This window comes from Pollachius pollachius, assembly GCF_949987615.1.
Source record: "Pollachius pollachius genome assembly, chromosome: 3".
NCBI lineage: Eukaryota > Metazoa > Chordata > Actinopteri > Gadiformes > Gadidae > Pollachius > Pollachius pollachius.
The window spans coordinates 7,187,910-7,207,240 of NC_136936.1; the positions used below are offsets into that span (position 1 = coordinate 7,187,910).

The 19,331-nt window shown below is 46.5% G+C and overlaps 1 protein-coding gene across 1 annotated transcript in view; it reads left to right on the forward strand.

The window, feature by feature from the left end:
• Window positions 1-3,286: 3,286 nt before the first annotated feature.
• LOC307074005 (RNA-binding protein Nova-1-like) overlaps window positions 3,287-19,331 on the forward strand; it is a gene marked incomplete at its 3' end in the record, with an annotated part of 33,239 nt that continues 17,194 nt past the window's right edge. The window contains 3 exon segments of the mRNA XM_079733989.1: window positions 3,287-3,830; window positions 6,168-6,236; window positions 18,770-18,913. Of these exon segments, the coding sequence (XP_079590115.1) occupies window positions 3,674-3,830; window positions 6,168-6,236; window positions 18,770-18,913 (370 nt within the window). The 5' untranslated portion in view covers window positions 3,287-3,673.

Sequence of the window (19,331 nt, forward strand, 5' to 3'; positions counted from 1 at the left end):
AGTGTTTTCTGAATGGTTCACACGATGAGGCATTCTTTGATATTCCAGAGTGGTTTGTATTGACATTGAGCAAGTTTCTGTGTTCATCGATGTTTAGTTGAAACTTTTTATACTGCTTTATTGGAGCAGGGATCCTGTTTCTGAGTGACGCTTATCTGGTCAAATGGTCAACGGCTAAATTTCCAGTTGTCCAATGTCCAATTCAATATCCAGTCCTCATTGTGGTTGCCTCTTTCCCTCCTACCTTCATTTTCACCCGATCCGATCCAACTTGTTAAGCAGGTTGAATCAATTAACTGTAATAAGTGCACTGGAAAAATAATAACAATAAATAATAAAAAGACTAACATTATAAATGCACCCAAACTGAACACATTTATAGCCACTGTGTCGCAGAGGTCAGAAATATCCAAAACACACACACACACACACACACACACACACACACACACACACACACACTATACACAAACAAACACAGACACACACACACACACACGTGTTTATGTGAAATTTCTTAAGGGCCAATAGTGTTGGAATGAATGAGGCCTATACACTCACAAATTCCTATTAAATAGAACAATTTACTAGGTGGTTTTATGGTTTCAATCCTATAAATGAATAACAATGGTGATAATGACTTGGCATAGGCCTATACAACAGAAAAAATATTTCACACACATTAAGGTACACTTAACACATCTGTAGGACTTAGGAGAATGACTTTAACACGGTGATGAACATCTCAAACATTCAGAGGGGTGGTATTGGATAACGGCGAACCCACAGGCGTAATGTTTAAGGTTATACAGCAGGGGGCGCAAGAAGATCACAATGTAGGTCCGTTTTCCTCAGAGCGCTAGAGTCAAAAATCCAGATATTCAGCCCCTTGTAGCTGGACCTCATAGGCTACGGTCCTGCTGCAGTCTGTGAACCGCAGGCAAGAGAGTAGACCAGGTCACATCTGGGATGCAGAGGCGGAGGAAAAACAGACCGCTCGAGAACATGTGACACATATAGCTTGAGTTTAAGACTGCAACTCTTGCTCAAACGTTTTGTAAGCCTAGGTAAATATGGGTAAAACTAGAGTTCAAATAAAAACTGTAAATGTTTACTGTGTACAACACTGTGTACAACAACCATATTTTGCGGTTCTTTTCAAGTTCTTAAATACATCATGGGAGTCAGATTCATATTGCCATGTGAGGTAGCGAGATACCTATATTTTTGATCGGATTGACAGATTGCAGGACATTCTTAAATGTCTGGAGTTTTTGACACACACACGTGGCCGAGGCAGGGTCAGTGATGCAATAACCTGCTTCAGTTAATTAGGCCCAATCATTAGGGCCAATAGGCCTAATTAACGACCGCGAGGTCTGCTGGACGAGTTCATTTCTTAGATACACATTGTAGTGCAGTGCTCCAGCTCGATACATCTGCCTTGGATTTGCCACGTATGCCGGCCATTACTTCCCTGGGGCGAGACTGTGGTGGGTTTATAGTGTGTGTGTCTCATGGCGATGCGAAATGGTACGGTAGCGACAGAGCTGGTCAACAGTGCGACTCTGCGTCCCGCGAGAGAGTGTGTGTGCGCCTTTGCATGTGCGTGTGCATGTGTACCGGCAGAACAATGTCACCTTGACTTGAATCTACAGGAGCCAATAGCCTCCTGTGCAATTAGGGCAAGTGATAGAGACTGAGATAGATGGAGATATAGATAGATAAAATTGAAGACAGACAGACAGGAAAAGAAGAGACACAGACAGACGGACAGACGGGTGGAGACACATTTGGACAGTCACTCGCCGAGTATTTGCGTCTCTGTGGATGTGTGTGAGTGTGCGTGCGCGTGCGTGCGTGCGCGAGGGAGAGAGCGAGCGCGAGGGGAGCCTGTGCCAAGTGTGTGCGTGTGAATGTGTGTAAAGATTGAAGCAGTAAAAAGCCCGCTTTGCTCTGTCAGACCGCTCGCGGCACCGGAGCCTAGCCTTACTACCTCCGTATCTACGACGCAGAGACGGCGCGCGTGCAGAAATGGCGGGAGCTCTACTACGCACAGGTGGGTCACGCGACTATGGTAACACAGGTAGGCTCTGACACGGTCATGCCGTCCTTTCGGTTTTGTGTTTCCCCTCGAACTGTGTGATAATGTCATGTTGCGGCTCGAGAAGAGGAGGGACGGAGAACCAAGCGCGGGTTTTGGCGGGGCGTTCGCTATAGGTGATGTGTATATCGCACAGGTCGAGGTAGGAACGCGCTTTATCCCACGGTTCGCTTGTCATCAAGTAGGCTACCGGATGCGCACATGGATTAATACGCCGGGGCTGGGGGGGGGGGGGGGGGGGGGGAGCAAAGTTTGCCTATCTGTCTTTTGTGAGTCTCCTCTATCAATGACTGAATGTCCGCCACAGGTAGCCACATTCTGCAGACTAGGTGTCCACCAAAGAGCCCCTCATCCCGTTCCCCGTGGCCGTTACCGTGTCCGTGTCCCCGGAGTCGCTCTCTGTCCTCCCGTTGCATCCCTCAATCCCGTGGTCACGTGCTGCTCTCGCTCCATACGATCTGTCCTTTTAGTTTTGCCGGAGAAATCTCGACCAATCGCAGCCGCAGGGGGGCGTATCTCTCTCGCGCGCTCCTCTCTCTCTCTCTCTCTCTCTCTCTCTCTCTCGCTCTCGCTCTCGCTCTCTCGCTCTCGCTCGCTCGCTCTCGCTCGCTCTCACACGCCCTCGCGCAAACAATCGACTGAGGAGAAAGGGGGTATGGGATGTGCTGTGCTGCCTTCTGACGTCACCGACTCCTCTGCACTCGGAACCGCCAGCCAGTCAGCGTTAGGGATGCTCTGAGGAAAGACTGCAGCATCTCCACCGAGAGAGGACAAAAAAAATCGCATCTCTCTTCTTCTTCTTCTTCTTCTTCTTTTTCTTCTTCTTCTTCTTCTTCTCCTCCAGCAGCTTTGTTTCCGTCCACAGCTTCTCACCTCCGGACCCTTACCACCGATAACCCGACCCCCTCACCACCACCGCGCACCTTCGGGTGTTTACATGACCGCGTTGAGCCCATAAGGATCAAAAGAACGAAAAAAAAAAGCAGTTTTTTATTCTGCCGTCCTTTTTTCTTCTTTTTACAACCGAATTGATTCCTGCCTCCTTTTTTTGTTGTCCCGGTTGTGCGTGTGTTTTATTTATCGCTTAATTCCCCGCGCCCGTCGCTGCACCGAGGACCACGGAGGAGCGCCATCATCCCGCACACACTGCCTGACATGTGTACGCGCTTTTATGTTGCCGCGGAATGACATATCCTACACCACGTATCGCGGGGTTGATGGCCGACTGACGCAGCGTTTGTACGTCAAGTAGAGTTTAGACTTATTTACGGAGAGGCGAGAGAAAAAAAAAAGGCTTCGGGGATCTGGTTTTTTTGGAGCAAACATCCGCCCGCTCCTGCATCGCCTCACGGGCTAAACACACGCGTCCTGCATTCTGCCTAGCATCTCCTCGCGTCGGCGACACAGCAACGCACCGCGACACCGACCACGGTCGCGTTTCTTTTTTGAATTCCCTAAATCGCCTTTTCGTCCTCTGAGGAAGACTCCCCGTGCGGAAGGCTACGTCGCGTTGCGTTACTAGGGGGGATTTAAACGCAACAGTCGCATCCTTAAAAGCAAGCTTACAAAATGATGGCCGGCGGAGCAGTACAACAAAACGGGATTTTCTCGAATCCTCACCACCACAATCAACAACCGCACATGGAGTCCGACCCTCCGGATTCCCGTAAGAGACCGCTCGAGACCCCCACGGAGGCGAGCAGCACTAAGCGCACCAACACAGGAGGTAAGAGGACCGACGGGACGTGTGGACCTCCGGTGGGCTACAGAGAGACGGTCCACGGCCGCTGTAGCGCCGGGAGAAAGGGAGAGGGGAGAGCAGGTTGATTCGATTCCTGACGTATCGGCACGCTTTAATCTAATATCGATTTGATTTGGCGCCCTAATGATGTTAGATGCAGATGCAGATAGCGCATAAACCCCCTCGCTTCGGGACAGCTGAAGCCATCTTCTAGAGGCTTGGAGTGCATAACAAGGGGCCGCTTTTGTGTGGATAGTCGTTGGAAACAATGAAAGGGAGAGCGCCTCGCGGATTTGGAGGGAATCCGCCACTTTCTCCTCGCTATTATGCGCGTTCCGATTAATCGGGCAACGCATTGTTTATTTTACTTTTACATAAATAGAATGGCGGCCATACTAGACCAGAATAACAGCGACCGCAGGCAGCAGCCGAGATGTAAACAGGCGAACCGGAGGCGAGAGGCAGGGAGCATGATTTTACGCTCTCATCCCTGGCTTCCACGGATGACCTTGTGTAGTTAATCTCTCCCATCATCCGCTGCCGCCTGCGTCCCTTTATTATGTGGGTTACATTATACAAGCGGATAAACACGCACGTCCATATAACACACGCGGTGAGCATCTAGGGCAGCTCGCAGGAAAAAACTGTTATTACTGCTGGACGTTGCTCCTCCGCCACCTCGGCATTGTTCTATTCTTAGACGATGAGGACTGGAGTTTCTGGGACATGCTAAGGACGTCCGAATTGTTTAAAAAAATGCTCTGAACGTATTTGTGCGCAATGACCTGGTTTAATGAGCTATGATTATTTGTTACCATGATAATCACCATCTTTATTTTTTGTTTACATGCTGTCATGCGCCAAGCATTCACGTCATCCGGCATTACAACAAGCCATATTCCGACCATGCACCCCCCATCCCGCACATGTAGACACACAGCGCACCTCTAGACGTATGATTTAGCCAAGAGAACACGTGACACCGAAATGAAACAAGGAAACTGTTTCTGAAAATGTGTTGTATAACGGTGTAGGTTATATTAGGCCCCGTATATTGCAGGTGTCCCCCTTTTGGCTGTCCTAACCAAAGCCCAGCCAAAAGTCACAGAGAACATCGTTACAAATGATACAGTCTAGACTCAGGTATTTTCAGCATTACCTGCGACCTCAGAGGAGTGAAAACAATACAATGATCTCCAAAAACATGTTAAGGATTTTAGGTGACTATGTCGTTTCTATTTAAATAAGAAGAAATACATTAATGCATCATTTAATATATTTATTCAGGAATACAGTTGATTTCAATATGGCCCAGGCTAAGGAAGAACACTTATTTTCCTTTTCAATGCCAAACCAAACCCAACCGCCATCCCAGGGACCAGGACTGCCCTGCTCTGAGGGTCATGGCCGGGTTTCTAACCGGCGTTTGTTTAAAAAGTGGATTGATGAGGCGGTGTTTGAGCACTTACGGAGGACCACCCTGTGTTTGGCGTCCCCGGACGGCCCTCCAGAGACGCACGGCGGCACCACAGCCCGGCCCCCCGTCCATTTAGCCAAACGAAAAGGGTGAACCGAGGGCCATGAGCACAGCGGCTATTACAGGCTTTTAGTCGGATGGAGTGCACCGCTGCAGAGTCGTCCCCGGGGGTCAAAAGGTCAACGGTCCCAGCGATCTCGTCTCACAAGCGGCACCAGTGCCCACAATATTTGATGCAAAAATTAGGAGGCTATGACCTCCGACCTCCCCATCCCCAAGAAATGAACAGCCATCGTAGTATTTTTCTATTGAAAATACATTGAATTTAGGATGTTTTAATAACATGTGCGTGTGTAATTATAAGGAAGAGCTGCGACCCATAGATGGGACTTGCTTCAGGCCTTTAACTTATGCATGATTCTCCTTCCCCAACCGACAAGATATTTCCACATTAAAAGCGTCCTGGAGATTTTATGATGGAGGGGTGTTGATTTCAACAAAGAGGAAGCTAGATCCTTCTGAATGATGATACTCCAGTGGTCAAACATTGATTGGATTAAAAAACAACACAATTTATAAGTCAACGCGACTTAAAAGTGCAAAATGTAACCATAAAATGGTGGCCTACAATGAAGCGGGCATAACCAACCTGCTTTGTATTATCGCACCTTGGAGGCTCAGTCATAACGTATGCTTTGAGCGAATTAATTAGAAAATACCCCGTTTTTACAAAAGTCTTCTCAGAAGTGCTGCTCAAAGGTTAACAGAAGAATGTAAAAAATAACTGGTTGTGTCTCTGAATGCTAGTTCACGCCACGCACCCGCTCTGCTTCCTCTCTCTGTAGTGGCCTACCTGCAGCCCCTTTTTGAAACTGAAGCCATTGTATTCCCTCACCAAGAAACTGAAACTCATGGTAAGACGGACCCTTCCATTTTGCTCTTTTTTAACCACTTACTTTAATTTTTTCATTCTGCTGAAATACTTACTGTTGCAGGTTCTAACAGTGTGGGGGAAGAAGTTTGTGATGTGCTCTTTTGTGTTTGTCACATAAAGCTCAGAGCTATTCGACTTCTAAGCTAACACTGATACACAAGACAGGGAGCGTAACTGAACGTTTTCAATTCATATTTCATGGTGCAGATTGATGCATGTATCTGTTGTTTATATTAAATGTATTCAAGTCCATAACATCCATTCCCATGCTTTTTTATACAAATTCTATATTTATTTTTTATCCCATGCTATTCAACATTATCCCACAGGTAAACACTGTTTATCATCAGAACTATTGGGTATAACTCTATTTAATACAATGTATTTGAATGTATTGTGGGGTTGTCAAAGTTGAAATTGACTATGGTGGCTACAGTATGCATAAGCGTGTTTGCAGTCTGAAATGGCATGGTACTGAAATGTTGCTGATCTTTTATAGATATATTGTTGAAATGTCCAGGTTGTTTTGTTGAATTAATTCTATGTGTCCTGAAATCGAACCAATGATGAACTATATTTTATAAAAACTAGCGAGTACCCTGAACATGGCTGATGAAATCAGGTACACCACACAAAATACTGTCATCAATTTAATGTTGCCGTACAACATGTTCCAATAGCTAACGAAGAAATAGGAATGCAAAGAGGGAACTATGGTGGCAATCTCGAGTGTGGAAACATTATTTAAAGGCATATAGATAAATACAAAACGATAAGTGATCTTCAACTTTTCCGTCGAGGTCTTAACTAGTGTGTGTCCAGCTAGTCCGAATCTATCTGAGGGAAGGGAAAAACAGAGGGAAAAAAAAGTGCACTTGGCACTGCTGACGTGTTGGAAAGATGGTTAAGTATCATGCTAGTAGCCCGGACGAGCTACCGCGGCTAGGAAGCTAGGAGGCTAGCATGGTTGGTATGGCACGGCGGCCATGACAGTGCATGCTGTAAATCAAACCGTCCGTCTCATAAAAGCCTGACTTCTCGTCGTAATAATTCATCAGATTCAGCAGTGGTTTGACTTCATAGCGTAGTCCACCCACCAACCCTTCTTTAGGATAGCAGTTATTACGGTTGAAATATTATGCAGTTCTAACATTTTCCAATAGCCATTTTATTATTATTACAACCATTGGGCTGGTGGTATGTAGGCAGGAACGCATTGAGCAGTCTTTGCCTAACGAGGAACCACTGCAAAAGGAACTGAAATGATAGACGGATCAGACTCTAAATTGTATTATTTAGCCAGTTGTGCTCACGTGTGATTGGACGAGAGACCCTGAGACTCAGAATGTGGATCTCTTCGTCAGTGCCAGGGAAAGAGTGCAAGAGTGTGCAAGGGAGATTTAGAGATTGTTTTGCCCATTTACTCTCACTCCTAAGTTGTTACAGTTAGGTAGAGCGCTTGGCAAATCCCTCGCTATAATTTAGGGCTCGGCTTCAAGGGAAATAGCAAGGGTTTAAGCACAGAGGCCAACAAAGCATTATTCACGTATAAGCAAAATAATTCGGAGGCCTTGTTTTACCTTGATGGTTAGTAAAAAAATGCAATACTTTGATCTCTCCTCTACTCTCCTATCCTGCTGTCTGCAGACTTGGGATATTATATGTTCATTTAGTAAATGGAAGAACTGGCTGCTGTTCGGTTAGCAGAGGCCAGTGGGGGGGTTGGGTTGCCCTTGCCAAGCAACTTTTAGAATTTTAGAATAGGTTGTGTGTGTGTGTGCGTGCGTGCATGTTTTTGTGCGCGTGGCCGTGTGTTTTTGTGCGCTTGTCTGTGTGTGTTTTTGTGCAATGGGTGAGTTAACTGATGTATTCCATCATTATAAATGCAGATACACGCTCGTACGCACACACAAACGGGCACACGCACACGCACAAAACGCGTGCACACTGCTCATTGAGTCCTGGCTGAATGAGGTCTTTGACGGTATTGATCCAAGGTTAGTGTTTTCTGTTGCAACCGGCGCAGAACAGAGCATCTTTTAGGAACACATTCACTTCATTGAGCCATTAGAGATACAGGGAAGGAAGCCTTGTGATTTTGTTTTTGGCCGACTAGAGCGACAAAGCCGTTCAGAACTACACAGAGTTCTGAGCTGCATACAGCTTCCTCTTATGTGGTGGAGACCCCACTGTTACGAGGAAACAGTCACAGTGGGATAAAAGATGATTATGGCTTTGGCAGTTTTGGTTCCAGCATATACTACAAGCCTTTATGTTGTTCCAGTTCAATCATTTTTAAACGTTAGGATTTGCATTTTCTTAATAAACCAGCGGGAAGATATGAAACTAGGAACTGAATATAAGCGTAGAACCCGGAGAACGCTGCCTCTAGAACCTTCCGGAGAACGCTGTGTTCCTCGGCACGGGAACTCTTTTCAATTCGCCAGCCAGGCTGCTCCTCGCCTCCCCCAACTCTCCCCCCCAACCACCACCCACCCAACTCCCCCATCCCCGGCTGAACGCCTCTCCTACCTCCCCCCGCCACCCCCCCACCCGTCGCCTAACTCTCCCTCGTCCCCCCCCCCCCCCCCCCCCCATCCTTCGCCCTGCTCTTCATCCATACTAATCATGTTCTACTTCAGACCATCACGGCTGTTTCCTCCGTCACCTTGGCATCAAACCTCCCCCCCTCCCCCTCCCGACTCTCCCCCCACCTGTCACCCCCTCCCCCCCTCCCTCCCCCGTCTCTCGCTATCAATCGCCGGCTGCCATCGATGACTCCTGCTTGGCGACCGTCTCCGTGGACGACGGTCGATACGAAAGTGAAAACGTGTCTGTGTTTCTTTGGTGTGTGTTTTTCTCTAAACGCGGCGTTCTTCGTCGTCGGTGGCGGTCCGGCGCTCCCTCGTCTTCCTCAGCTCCTCCGGTGGGGTTTTTAAGCCACTGCGTCACACACGGAGAGGAAAAGCGCCGCCATTGTACAGGGTGGGGTGAAGGCGCTGGTGGGCGGGGACTGCGCTCACAAAGGGAGGCGTTTGATTGGCGGCGCGAGACGCCGGTGGGGCCAGCTGTTTGCTGATTGGTGGGGAGAGCGGGAGAGATGGAGTGGAATATGGATGAGGGAGGGATGAAAGGGGCGATGCAGCAGGGAGGCTCGGCCCCCCCCTCTTCCTCCCAAACAGCCCTGATCCAGGAACAATACACAGCACTATGCACACACACACACACACACACACACACACACACACACACACACACACACACAGCACTATACACACACACACACACACACACAGCACTACACACACACACACACACACACACACACACACACACACACACACACACAGCACTATACACACACACACACACACAGCACTACACACACACACACACAGCACTACACACACACACACACACACACACACACAGCAGTACACACACACACACACACAGCAATATACACACACACCCACACAAACACTCACATACAAACACACACATGGGCAGACAAATGGACCCACTCACCCACGCACCCACACATCGAGTCACGCATGCGCATTTATTGATAGTAAAAAAAGCAGGCAGTCTGTGTTTCAGTAAGCTAGCTTTTTTAAATAGCCGCTCATGCTAATGCAGAGCAAGACGCTCCGCCAACTGCCATCTTTTAGTAAGGTAGCTTCTCAGTGTCTTTCTTTACGGCTACATGGAGGTTGAGTTGACATTCAAACACAGCGGCCATTGCAATTTGAACAAAATAGCAAATGCCTTCTACGTATTATGATTATCTTGAGATAACGATTCAAAATGTTGGTAGTCATTCTATGCGGGTCACGGCCTGGCAACTCGGTGGACACTAAGCACCAGATGCTTTACCTAGATACATAAACCAACAAACGCAGAACAGAGGATTTAAGTTCAATGACCAAAGATATCAATTATCCGTGACGCCGGCATACACTTCGGCCAACATTCCGTGTGTGACAAAAAGAAGAAAGGAGAAACCAACCGACAATAACAAACGGTTGGTTGGTGAGTTACTTTGCGTGGCTAAACGTCTGTACCGCCGAGTGCTCCGGACATCTTTCAGAGCGGGGACAGCTGCCCCGGCCTCACTGCTGGATGCATGGGGGAGCTGAGTGTGATGAGATCGGTTGTGGATGATTGTGTGTGTGTGTGTGTGTGTGTGTGTGTGTGTGTGTGTGTTTGTGTTTGTGTGTGTGAGAGAGTACATGCCTGTGTGTGTTTGTGAGTTTTTGTGTGTGAGAGTTCATGCCTGTGTGTGTGTTTGTGTGTGTGCGTGTTTTTTTTATGTGTGAATATATGCCTGTGTGTGTGTGTGTTACGAATACATGCCTGTGTGTGCGTGTGTGTGTGTGTGTGTGTGTGTGTGTGTGTGTGTGTGTAAGATTGTGTATGCCTTACCTCTAAATAAAGGAATGGAGGACCGGGGGGGGGGGTGTTAGACAAAGCCAGCCCCCCATGAACCTAGCCCCCACCCCCAAACCGAGCCCGCTTTGGGGGGATGAATACTTTCCAGGTCCCCTGCGCTCCGTGCACCCCCTGTCCCTCAACACACACACACACACACACACAATCACACACACACACACACACACACACACACACACACACAATGAGAGACACACACACACAAAATGCCTTAGCATTCAACACAGACAACGTGACAGAGAGAGCGAGAGGAAGAGAAAAAGAGGAATGGGGGCATTCTGAGGCAGGCTGAATGTTATTGACCTTCACGCCAGTGTATGGGTTTTAAGTTGCAACACATTTTTAAATCGTTTTTATCACAAAATAGTGACTTACATTTCTTTTTTTAATCAGCACATCATAGACACATTGTTGAAATTATATTCTGCAGCGTACCACATTTATCACAGCAGAGGTCTTTACAGGCCGATAAACCAGTGATTTGAATTACACACTCTGATTACCGTTTGTTTTTATTGTCATATTTTACGCACACAAGGCAGCTCGTACCACTAACTACCACTATGTTAGTCAAATGATGTAATTTATGGGTTCATTAAGCAAGTTTATTAGTTCAGTGTTTTTTTCACTCTTTATTACTTTCTCTTCATATTACGACTGATTTAACTGATTTGACTTTGATAGAAAACATCAAAAAAGCCATCATCTATTATCCTACCACATAACAAGGCAGAGAGACCGTGGCTATATAACCTATCAACACAATGCATCTCAAAACAACTGAATCAGCCCCTGTGTGCGCTCGTGTGTGTGTGTGTGTGTGTGTGCGTGTGTGTGTGTGTGTGTGTGCTTCTCGTATGTGTTTGTATGGAAGCACCCCAACGACACGGACACACACTCATGTAGACTAACGGGAGGCTGGAGACAGCTACACCGTGGGGCTGGCCGTGGCACTCATGAGAAAAACAACAACAACAACAACAATAGGGTTACAACAGTAGCTGTATTTCACCAGCCTCCACCCACCACCACCGCCACGGTCCCCAGACCCCCATCCCCAGGACTGTGGACACCAGATCCCAGGAGTTGAGCCTCAGATCCCCCCCCGACGTGGACGGCCTATTCTGGGCCCCTGCAGGGTCCCTAGCAACAGATTGGGGGTGTTTACCCAGAGGGTTGCTTTGTCCTGAGTGGCTGTACTGTATTAATATTCATGTGGGGGAACAGGCCCCGTGTGCACCTCCCTTCCCTGTGTTGTACTGCGTCGGCCTCGGACACGACGGCGTGGTGAGGATTGCGTGCTGTGACGTTGGGTCCCATGCCGGGTTTTCGGTTGATTGCGTCTGTCTGGATAATCAGAGCAAAAACACACGCACGACTTAATTGATCACGAATGCATGCACGCCGAGACACGTTACTGACACACATTTTTGTAGTGTCGTTTCCTTCTTTCTTTCTCTTTTATCTCTTGCAAACACGTGAAAAAGCACACAAACGCACAAACCAACAAACATTCACACACGCACAGTTTTTATAGGCTTGTGACCTATCAGGCTGGTAACCGTTGGTAACGGGCTCACTTTAACCGAAACCTCTGGGTGTGGTGGGCTGGACTGTCTCACATCACCTCTCACACACACACACACACACACACACACACACACACACACACACACACACACACACACACACACACACACACACACACACACACACACACACACACACACATAGACAGGGAAACACAGTACTATACACACACACGCACACACATCCGCAAAGCAAAACACAGTCCGACAGACTACTTTTGTACAGTCCTTTTGATATGGCAGAGGAAATGTGAGTGCTTCCTGTGTGTGTCGCAACTAGGAAAGAGTGAGAGAGAGTGTGTGCATGCGTGTGCGCGTGTGCATATGTGTGTGTGTCCGCGTGTGGGGCATGCAGGATTCTGTGGGACTGTGTTGCTTAGAGGAAAGAAAACAAAGGCCTTCGTCAAGGCAACCAAAGATCCTTTTAGTTACTCAGCTGTTATCTCACACACACACACACACACACACACACACACACACACACACACACACACACCCCCAAACACGCACATACACATACACAATACTCTAAAGAACCGTTGAGGAAACACTAATTGAAGTTCAACCTAAAAGCGCATTTGGAACGAACACTGAAATTGAGTACACTTCCCGGTAACGCCAAACATACATTTGCCCAGAAAATTCCCGAAACCGGTGTTAAGGGTTACAAACACCCAAACATGACCTTTAAAACTGTCAAAAGCTTATACACGCACACACACACACAGAAACATATTTTCTAATTTCCTGTTTAATTATCTTGCGGGACACGCGCGAAGGGAAAACAAAGTGCAGCACTTCCCAGGCAGGTAGGGCATTACATCACTGCGGCTGCCGCATGCGCCACAGCTGCAGCTTTTCTCAGGACTTTCTTTAATTAAAAGTGCGCCGAGCCTTTCATCTGTCCCGGAGTCAGCGTGACAGATGTAGCCGGCGGCCACAGGGGAAGCCACCGCACGGCTGATGGGATTTAACGTGATGTATGCTATCGTGGATCAGGAAAAGGTTGAGATTCTCTCTCTCTTTTCTGGTCCCCGCCCCCCACCCTCACCGGACTAACAGGGTCCCAAGGGGGTGTTGGAGCAGGTATGGGGGCCTGGATCGCCCCCAGGATGTTGTCGTAGTTACAGCGAGAGGGGGAGGGGTCATTGTGGTTTTGGTTTGTTTGGGAGTCAATGTTCCATGTAAGCTAGCTCACCATGTCTCCTGCCGTTAGCTGTCGGCGTTTGAAGAGCTAACTGTCAGTTAAATGTTTGCAGTTGTTAGTAACTCTTTGAACTTAAAATTGGATATAAGTGGACGAATATATCTTTGTCTTTAATTTTGGAAGCTGGACTGTCTTTCTTTATTTTTTGTGTAGTCTGTTTTTTCGGTTTTGTTGTTGTCTTGAACTTTGACCTTTGAAATCCTTCAACCTCCCAATCTTTCTAATGGATCAGGCCATAAAGCTAAGTCAATCAGCCCAGTCCTTCCGATGGACCTAGACATGGCTAGTCAAGCGGTTTTAATGGTTCAAACTCGGTCAGACTCGGTCAGACCTTGTGATCAGATAAAGTTATTGGATCAGATCTGGCACTGGACTTTGACTTATAGTTGCATTGGGCCAAGTTGTAAGTTAGGTTTCTGATATAGTTAGGTTTCCAAAATGGAACATAAGGTAGACATTTTACGTACAGTTCAATTTTATTATATATTAGCAGGAATAAGGGGCTGAAAGAATATAACAGACATATATAATAAGATGAATACATTAAATAAAGACCCTTCGATGGCGTACGCAAATATAATATTTTTTTGGCAATCCCAGTTTAGGTTAATTAAAACTAATTACAAGTTGATTTTGTTTTTTAAAACTGATTTGTTTAAACCTCCAAATGGTTTATGAACAAATCATTAAATCATTCATAACACATTTTCAGAATAAATATTCAGAAGAAAAGACAACCGATAGTTAGAGACATCATGATATGCAGATGGCGGCGATAGTGTCAGTTGAAGAACAGATGTCAGTTGAACTTCAGGCGCTGGACACCAGTGACGACTTAAAAAAGGATTTCCATGGAGATATGGATGAAAAGTTAGCTTTTCCCAACCATGCTTGCACAAATCCGCTAGACACGATAAAGTCAGGAATGTTGATAAACTTTCCTGCCAAGTCTTGGGTTTCAGACGAGCTCAGGGAGGGGGGGGGGATTGACTGTTGAGCTGAACTGTAGTCAGCGCAACAGAGGAGCAACTTCATCCAAAACCGTCCAATCCCTTTTAAGATTTTTACTACGGTTTCATGAATGTTCATCAAACAATTCTTCCTGTTTGAGGGGAAACCCCCACACCTCTAGTTTCCAAATGAAATGACTGATGGTGCAAACTCCAATCTCTATCATTCTGACTCACTTTTTACTAGCTTACAATTGCTACTATTAAAAGTTTAATTGCAATAAAAATATATATTATTAAAACATTAAACATTATAACAACGGCATGCAAGACTGTAGAGTAGATCTTTAGTTTCAATTTCTGGAAATTTGGATCAATAAAAAGTGAATGAAAAGTGTGAATCAAATAAATCAGCTATATGTCTCCAATTATTAGCAGTACTAAAACATAAGTTCAACCCGGTCATTCTGTGTGTTTATATTCTCATGACAAAAAGAAGGTCATCTCATCGACTCACTGCAAACACACACAATAGTGCTAAAATAACAACACGACTATAGTAAAAAAGCGAATAAAAACACAACATCACATTTGAAACACTCATATCTCCGGTATTCCTCATAACTTGTTCCATCGACTAGCGTCTCACTGTGGGACTGCTGTACGGCGACGTGCGGTAACAGTTGCCATGGCAGCCCCACAGCTCTCAGTAACGCCGCTCACGGCCGCCACTTAAAGCGCTGACGAGAGTGCCGCGCCGACGTGTGTGTGGGGGTGTTGGAGGGCCGCAGCAGGAGAGCAAGGGGCTTGCGGAGGTGGAGGTAGAAGCGTGGGCGACGCCGTGCGTTTGAGTGTCTTCTTGCTGCGTGTGGCAAGCACACGTTTGTCGCGACAGCGCGTTTGTGTGTGTGTGTGTGTGTGTGTGTGTGTGTGTGTGTGTGTGTGTGTGTGTATGTGTGTGTATGTGTGTGTGGGTTTGAGAATAAGCGTGTGTATGTGTGTCACTGTGTGTGTGTGTATGTCTGTGTATATGGGTGTGAGAATAAGCGTGTGTATGTGTGTCACTGTGTGTGTGTGTGTGTGGGTGTGAGAATAAGCGTGTGTATGTGTGTCACTGTGTGTGTGTGTGTGTGTGTGTGTGTGTGTGTGTGTGTGTGTGAGAATAAGCGTGTGTACGTGTGCCAGTGTGTTCATGTGTGTGAATGCGTGTGCGTGTGTGCGTGCACGTGCGTGCGGGGCAGCCATGCCAAGCTCCTCCTCATATCTGAGTTGTTTTTAGGTGTCTGCCGCGGTTCACATCCGCGTCTGTCGTTGTGTGCTTGTGTGTAGCTGTGTAGCCTGTTGTGTTTGATATTATTTATCAGTCCCCCCCTGCCTTATTAATATGGGCTAGCTATAATTAGCCAGCCTCCTTCTAAAGCAGGTCAGTGTTAGCCTGAACACTCAAAGTGGGTCACTGCGGAAATCTGCAACCGCTACCCTTTTCTGAAGGAGACAGGCCAGGGTGGGGGGGGGAGATGATAGAGGCGGGGACGAGAAGGGAGAAAGGAAGAGATGCTGCGATTAGCGGTGGAAAGCCGGGGACGAGAGAGTGACCGAGGGAACCGAGGAAGCGGGATGGAGAGATAGAAGGAGAACGCGTGAAAGAGGAGGAGTACTCAGTACTCTGAGCATTCAGTACTCTGAGCATTCGAATGTGATAAATAGATTAGATCAGTTGTTTTTTGGCTGGCTGTTTCTGGGGATGTGTCGCGGTGTGACGTGCTGCTGGAAATCAGTGCAATCGTTCGGAATTGCGAGATCGCTAAAATAAACGACTGAATACATTAGGTTAGGGAGCACTGGAGGCGTGTGTGAGTGAGGAGAGCGATGGAAGTGAAAATGAGGTCGAGAGGGAATGACAAAAGATGAATTAATTGTATTTAATGAGTTGGTAATTTGAATAGTTCATGAGATACTTCTGTGAAGAAAGTGGAACGTTAGGAAATCTCGGTTTTCACTGAATAATGTTCAATTGCGTTAACTACAAAAAAAACAACAACCAGCAACCGCATTAATTTGTTGTAGTTTTATAAAAAACGTCAACATCATCAGGTATAATATAGGGATCAAATTCTTTAATTACTTATTTTGGATGCATTTCGGTTTACATTAAGCATAATACAGGATTTACAATACGTTTCTAATTTCAAATTTATATTTAAAAGCCCATCTGTGACGAAAACACATTTGTTTCATCAATTAATTTCCAGTGGCATCCAAAGGTAATCCCCCACAAACACCTAACAGGTCCAGGCTAGCCTAGCTAGTAGTATTAGCTCTTCCACATCTTCTCCATTACTACTCTACAGTCAAAGGTCTATTTTTGTCCTCATCAGACAGCAGTGTTTTGCGTAGTCTTTCCCTAGGAGGGAGTGTACCTCTGGTAATGATAATCTTATGTGTCTCCCGAGACTTTCCTTTCCTGTATCGTCAAATATGAAGAATGAATTCATTCACTAGGGAGATGTGACTAAGACAGAGCAGTTTAAAAATACAATAGTCCAGCTGACCCATTATAGTAATAATACTAAACACTTGAAGATATGATCAATTTTCTACAATAAATGCAGGCATATAAATCCCTGTAATATAGGTAAGTCAGCTCCCTCTCCGCATTACAGGATTTCGGTCATGTAATTGGTATGGATTATCAGTTGATGTATGAGATATAATACATTTTAAGGGCAGCTGGCGTCAAAATTGTTTTGGTTTTATGTGTTGTAATGTTAATGTCGGGGGATATGAATAATTTATTATTCGTGCTTTGTATACAGCTGTAAAGAAATGATAGTAAAAAATATATCAGTATTTGTATTGTTCCTTAGGCTTTCATTGATGTTCTCTTAACTTCTAATTGTGAATAGAACTATGTATATTATAAAATGTATGTGACGTGCTACATTTAAGATTATACAGCTTTTTGAGATTCCGCCTATTGATTCTCCCAGCAAGCATAGAAAGCTGGCTAATACCCGAAGGCTAGCCGTTAGCATTGTTGTTAGCATTCCTAAGTTCAAACATTGTTTAGAGTGCATAGGACAAAGGCCACGGGAGACAGGGGACAGGGAACTTAAATAAGCTAAATGATGAATTAATATTTGTCTTCTAAGCATTTTAGTTTGGCTAGATGCTAGCTAAGCCTGCCGCCGCCGACCTTCCCAGACTTTCTCATGACAAATTTCCCATTTCTTGTAAACAAAATGAAATTGCAACGTATAAAAAACACCCGTAGACAAACCCAACCACCTCCAGCTCGGGCCGAGGCTGTGTGTTTTGTGGGGTGATTAGTGTGTTTATAGGTGCTTTATATGAACACGCATTCAACACGTGTGCTCCTGCGCCATTGCGGCCCTCTGCGCAATACGGGTGTGTTCACAGGGTCAGAGTGTGTGTCTGCACCACAGCAGAGATGATGGGATGTTATGTTATGCTATGTTATGTTTTTGACACGCGGGGGGCAGAGTACTGATGTGGAACGGATTTTTCAGGCCTAGCATGGGGGGGGGGTTTCGATTTAGACCAATCAGGAGAGATTGTTTCAAGAGAGAGAGAGAAAGAGAGGGGGAGGGAGATTGAGAGGGGGAGGGGGAGAGAGAGGGAGAAAACCACGGGATTATGGAAGTAATTAGTTGTCTTGGAGATATCAGTCATCGTTAGACCCGATTGGAGGGATTTACTCGTCTTGGAGAAGAGGGGAGAATTATCGTGTAGAGGGGACGAGGAAGGGCGGATCACGGATGGCATAAAGGCAGACGTGGGATTACTCTGCCACACTGACTTCCTGTTAGACGGCGCTCACTTCCTCTTTTCTTGAGCAGTGTGTCACAATGTGAAGACCCATGTCTGGGGTGAGATTAAATGGTTAATTTGCAAATTCATGTGTTAATGTGCGATGAAGGCATATTATGGCTTTGTCATGACCAGGGAAAATAAGAATGATGTAAACAATTCAATGGTTCCAACAAAAAGTCATAAAACATCATTCATAGTGACGGGCAGGCTAATTTCTGCTAATATACCTGCAGTTAGACAACTTATAATGCATACTGTAGCCTTTTCTGATTTACGATCGCTATTGGATCAAAAACCTACGCCTCCGGAAATTCACATTTCCACTTGCAAATCAAGGAGGTTACAGAAAACGCTGACTTATCCCAAAGAGTGAAGTTCTAGTAATGTTTCCCTTTCAATCCAAGCCAAACGTAACCAAAAACTAAGCAGTGTGCAATTCCTCTCCTTGACTTCCTGTTTCCTGTGCCCCCCCCCCTTGCAGAGGAAGGCGAGTACTTCCTGAAGGTGCTGATCCCCAGCTACGCGGCCGGCTCCATCATCGGGAAAGGAGGCCAGACCATCGTCCAGCTGCAGAAGGAGACGGGGGCCACCATCAAGCTGTCTAAATCCAAAGACTTCTACCCTGGTAAGACAGCAGCCACTCTGTCGGCGCCACACAGCCCCCAAAACACAGACCCCCTTCCCAGGCGGCCTTGTCTCACGACGGGGGGGGGGGGGGGGGGGGGGGGGGGGGGGGGAGAATGCCCGGGGGCGGGTGCTTCCAATGGGGGTTGGGGGGAGATGGCGCGGGAGGGGGGGGCTGAGAGAGAGAGAGAGGGAGGATGTCTTGCTCGTGGCTGTGTTAGTGGTTCACCGGGGACTGCTGGCGTGCCGGCGCACAGCTCGTAGAAAGTAAAAGATCGGAAATTTGCAGAAGACTTAGAATCGGCCCCTAGACCACTTAAAAACACAGAAGAAACAGACTGACCGATCAAGGGATCATTCATTTTAACGGCAATTCGCCACGAGCTAAGTGCCATGTCAACAAAGATGGCGGCGTCGGC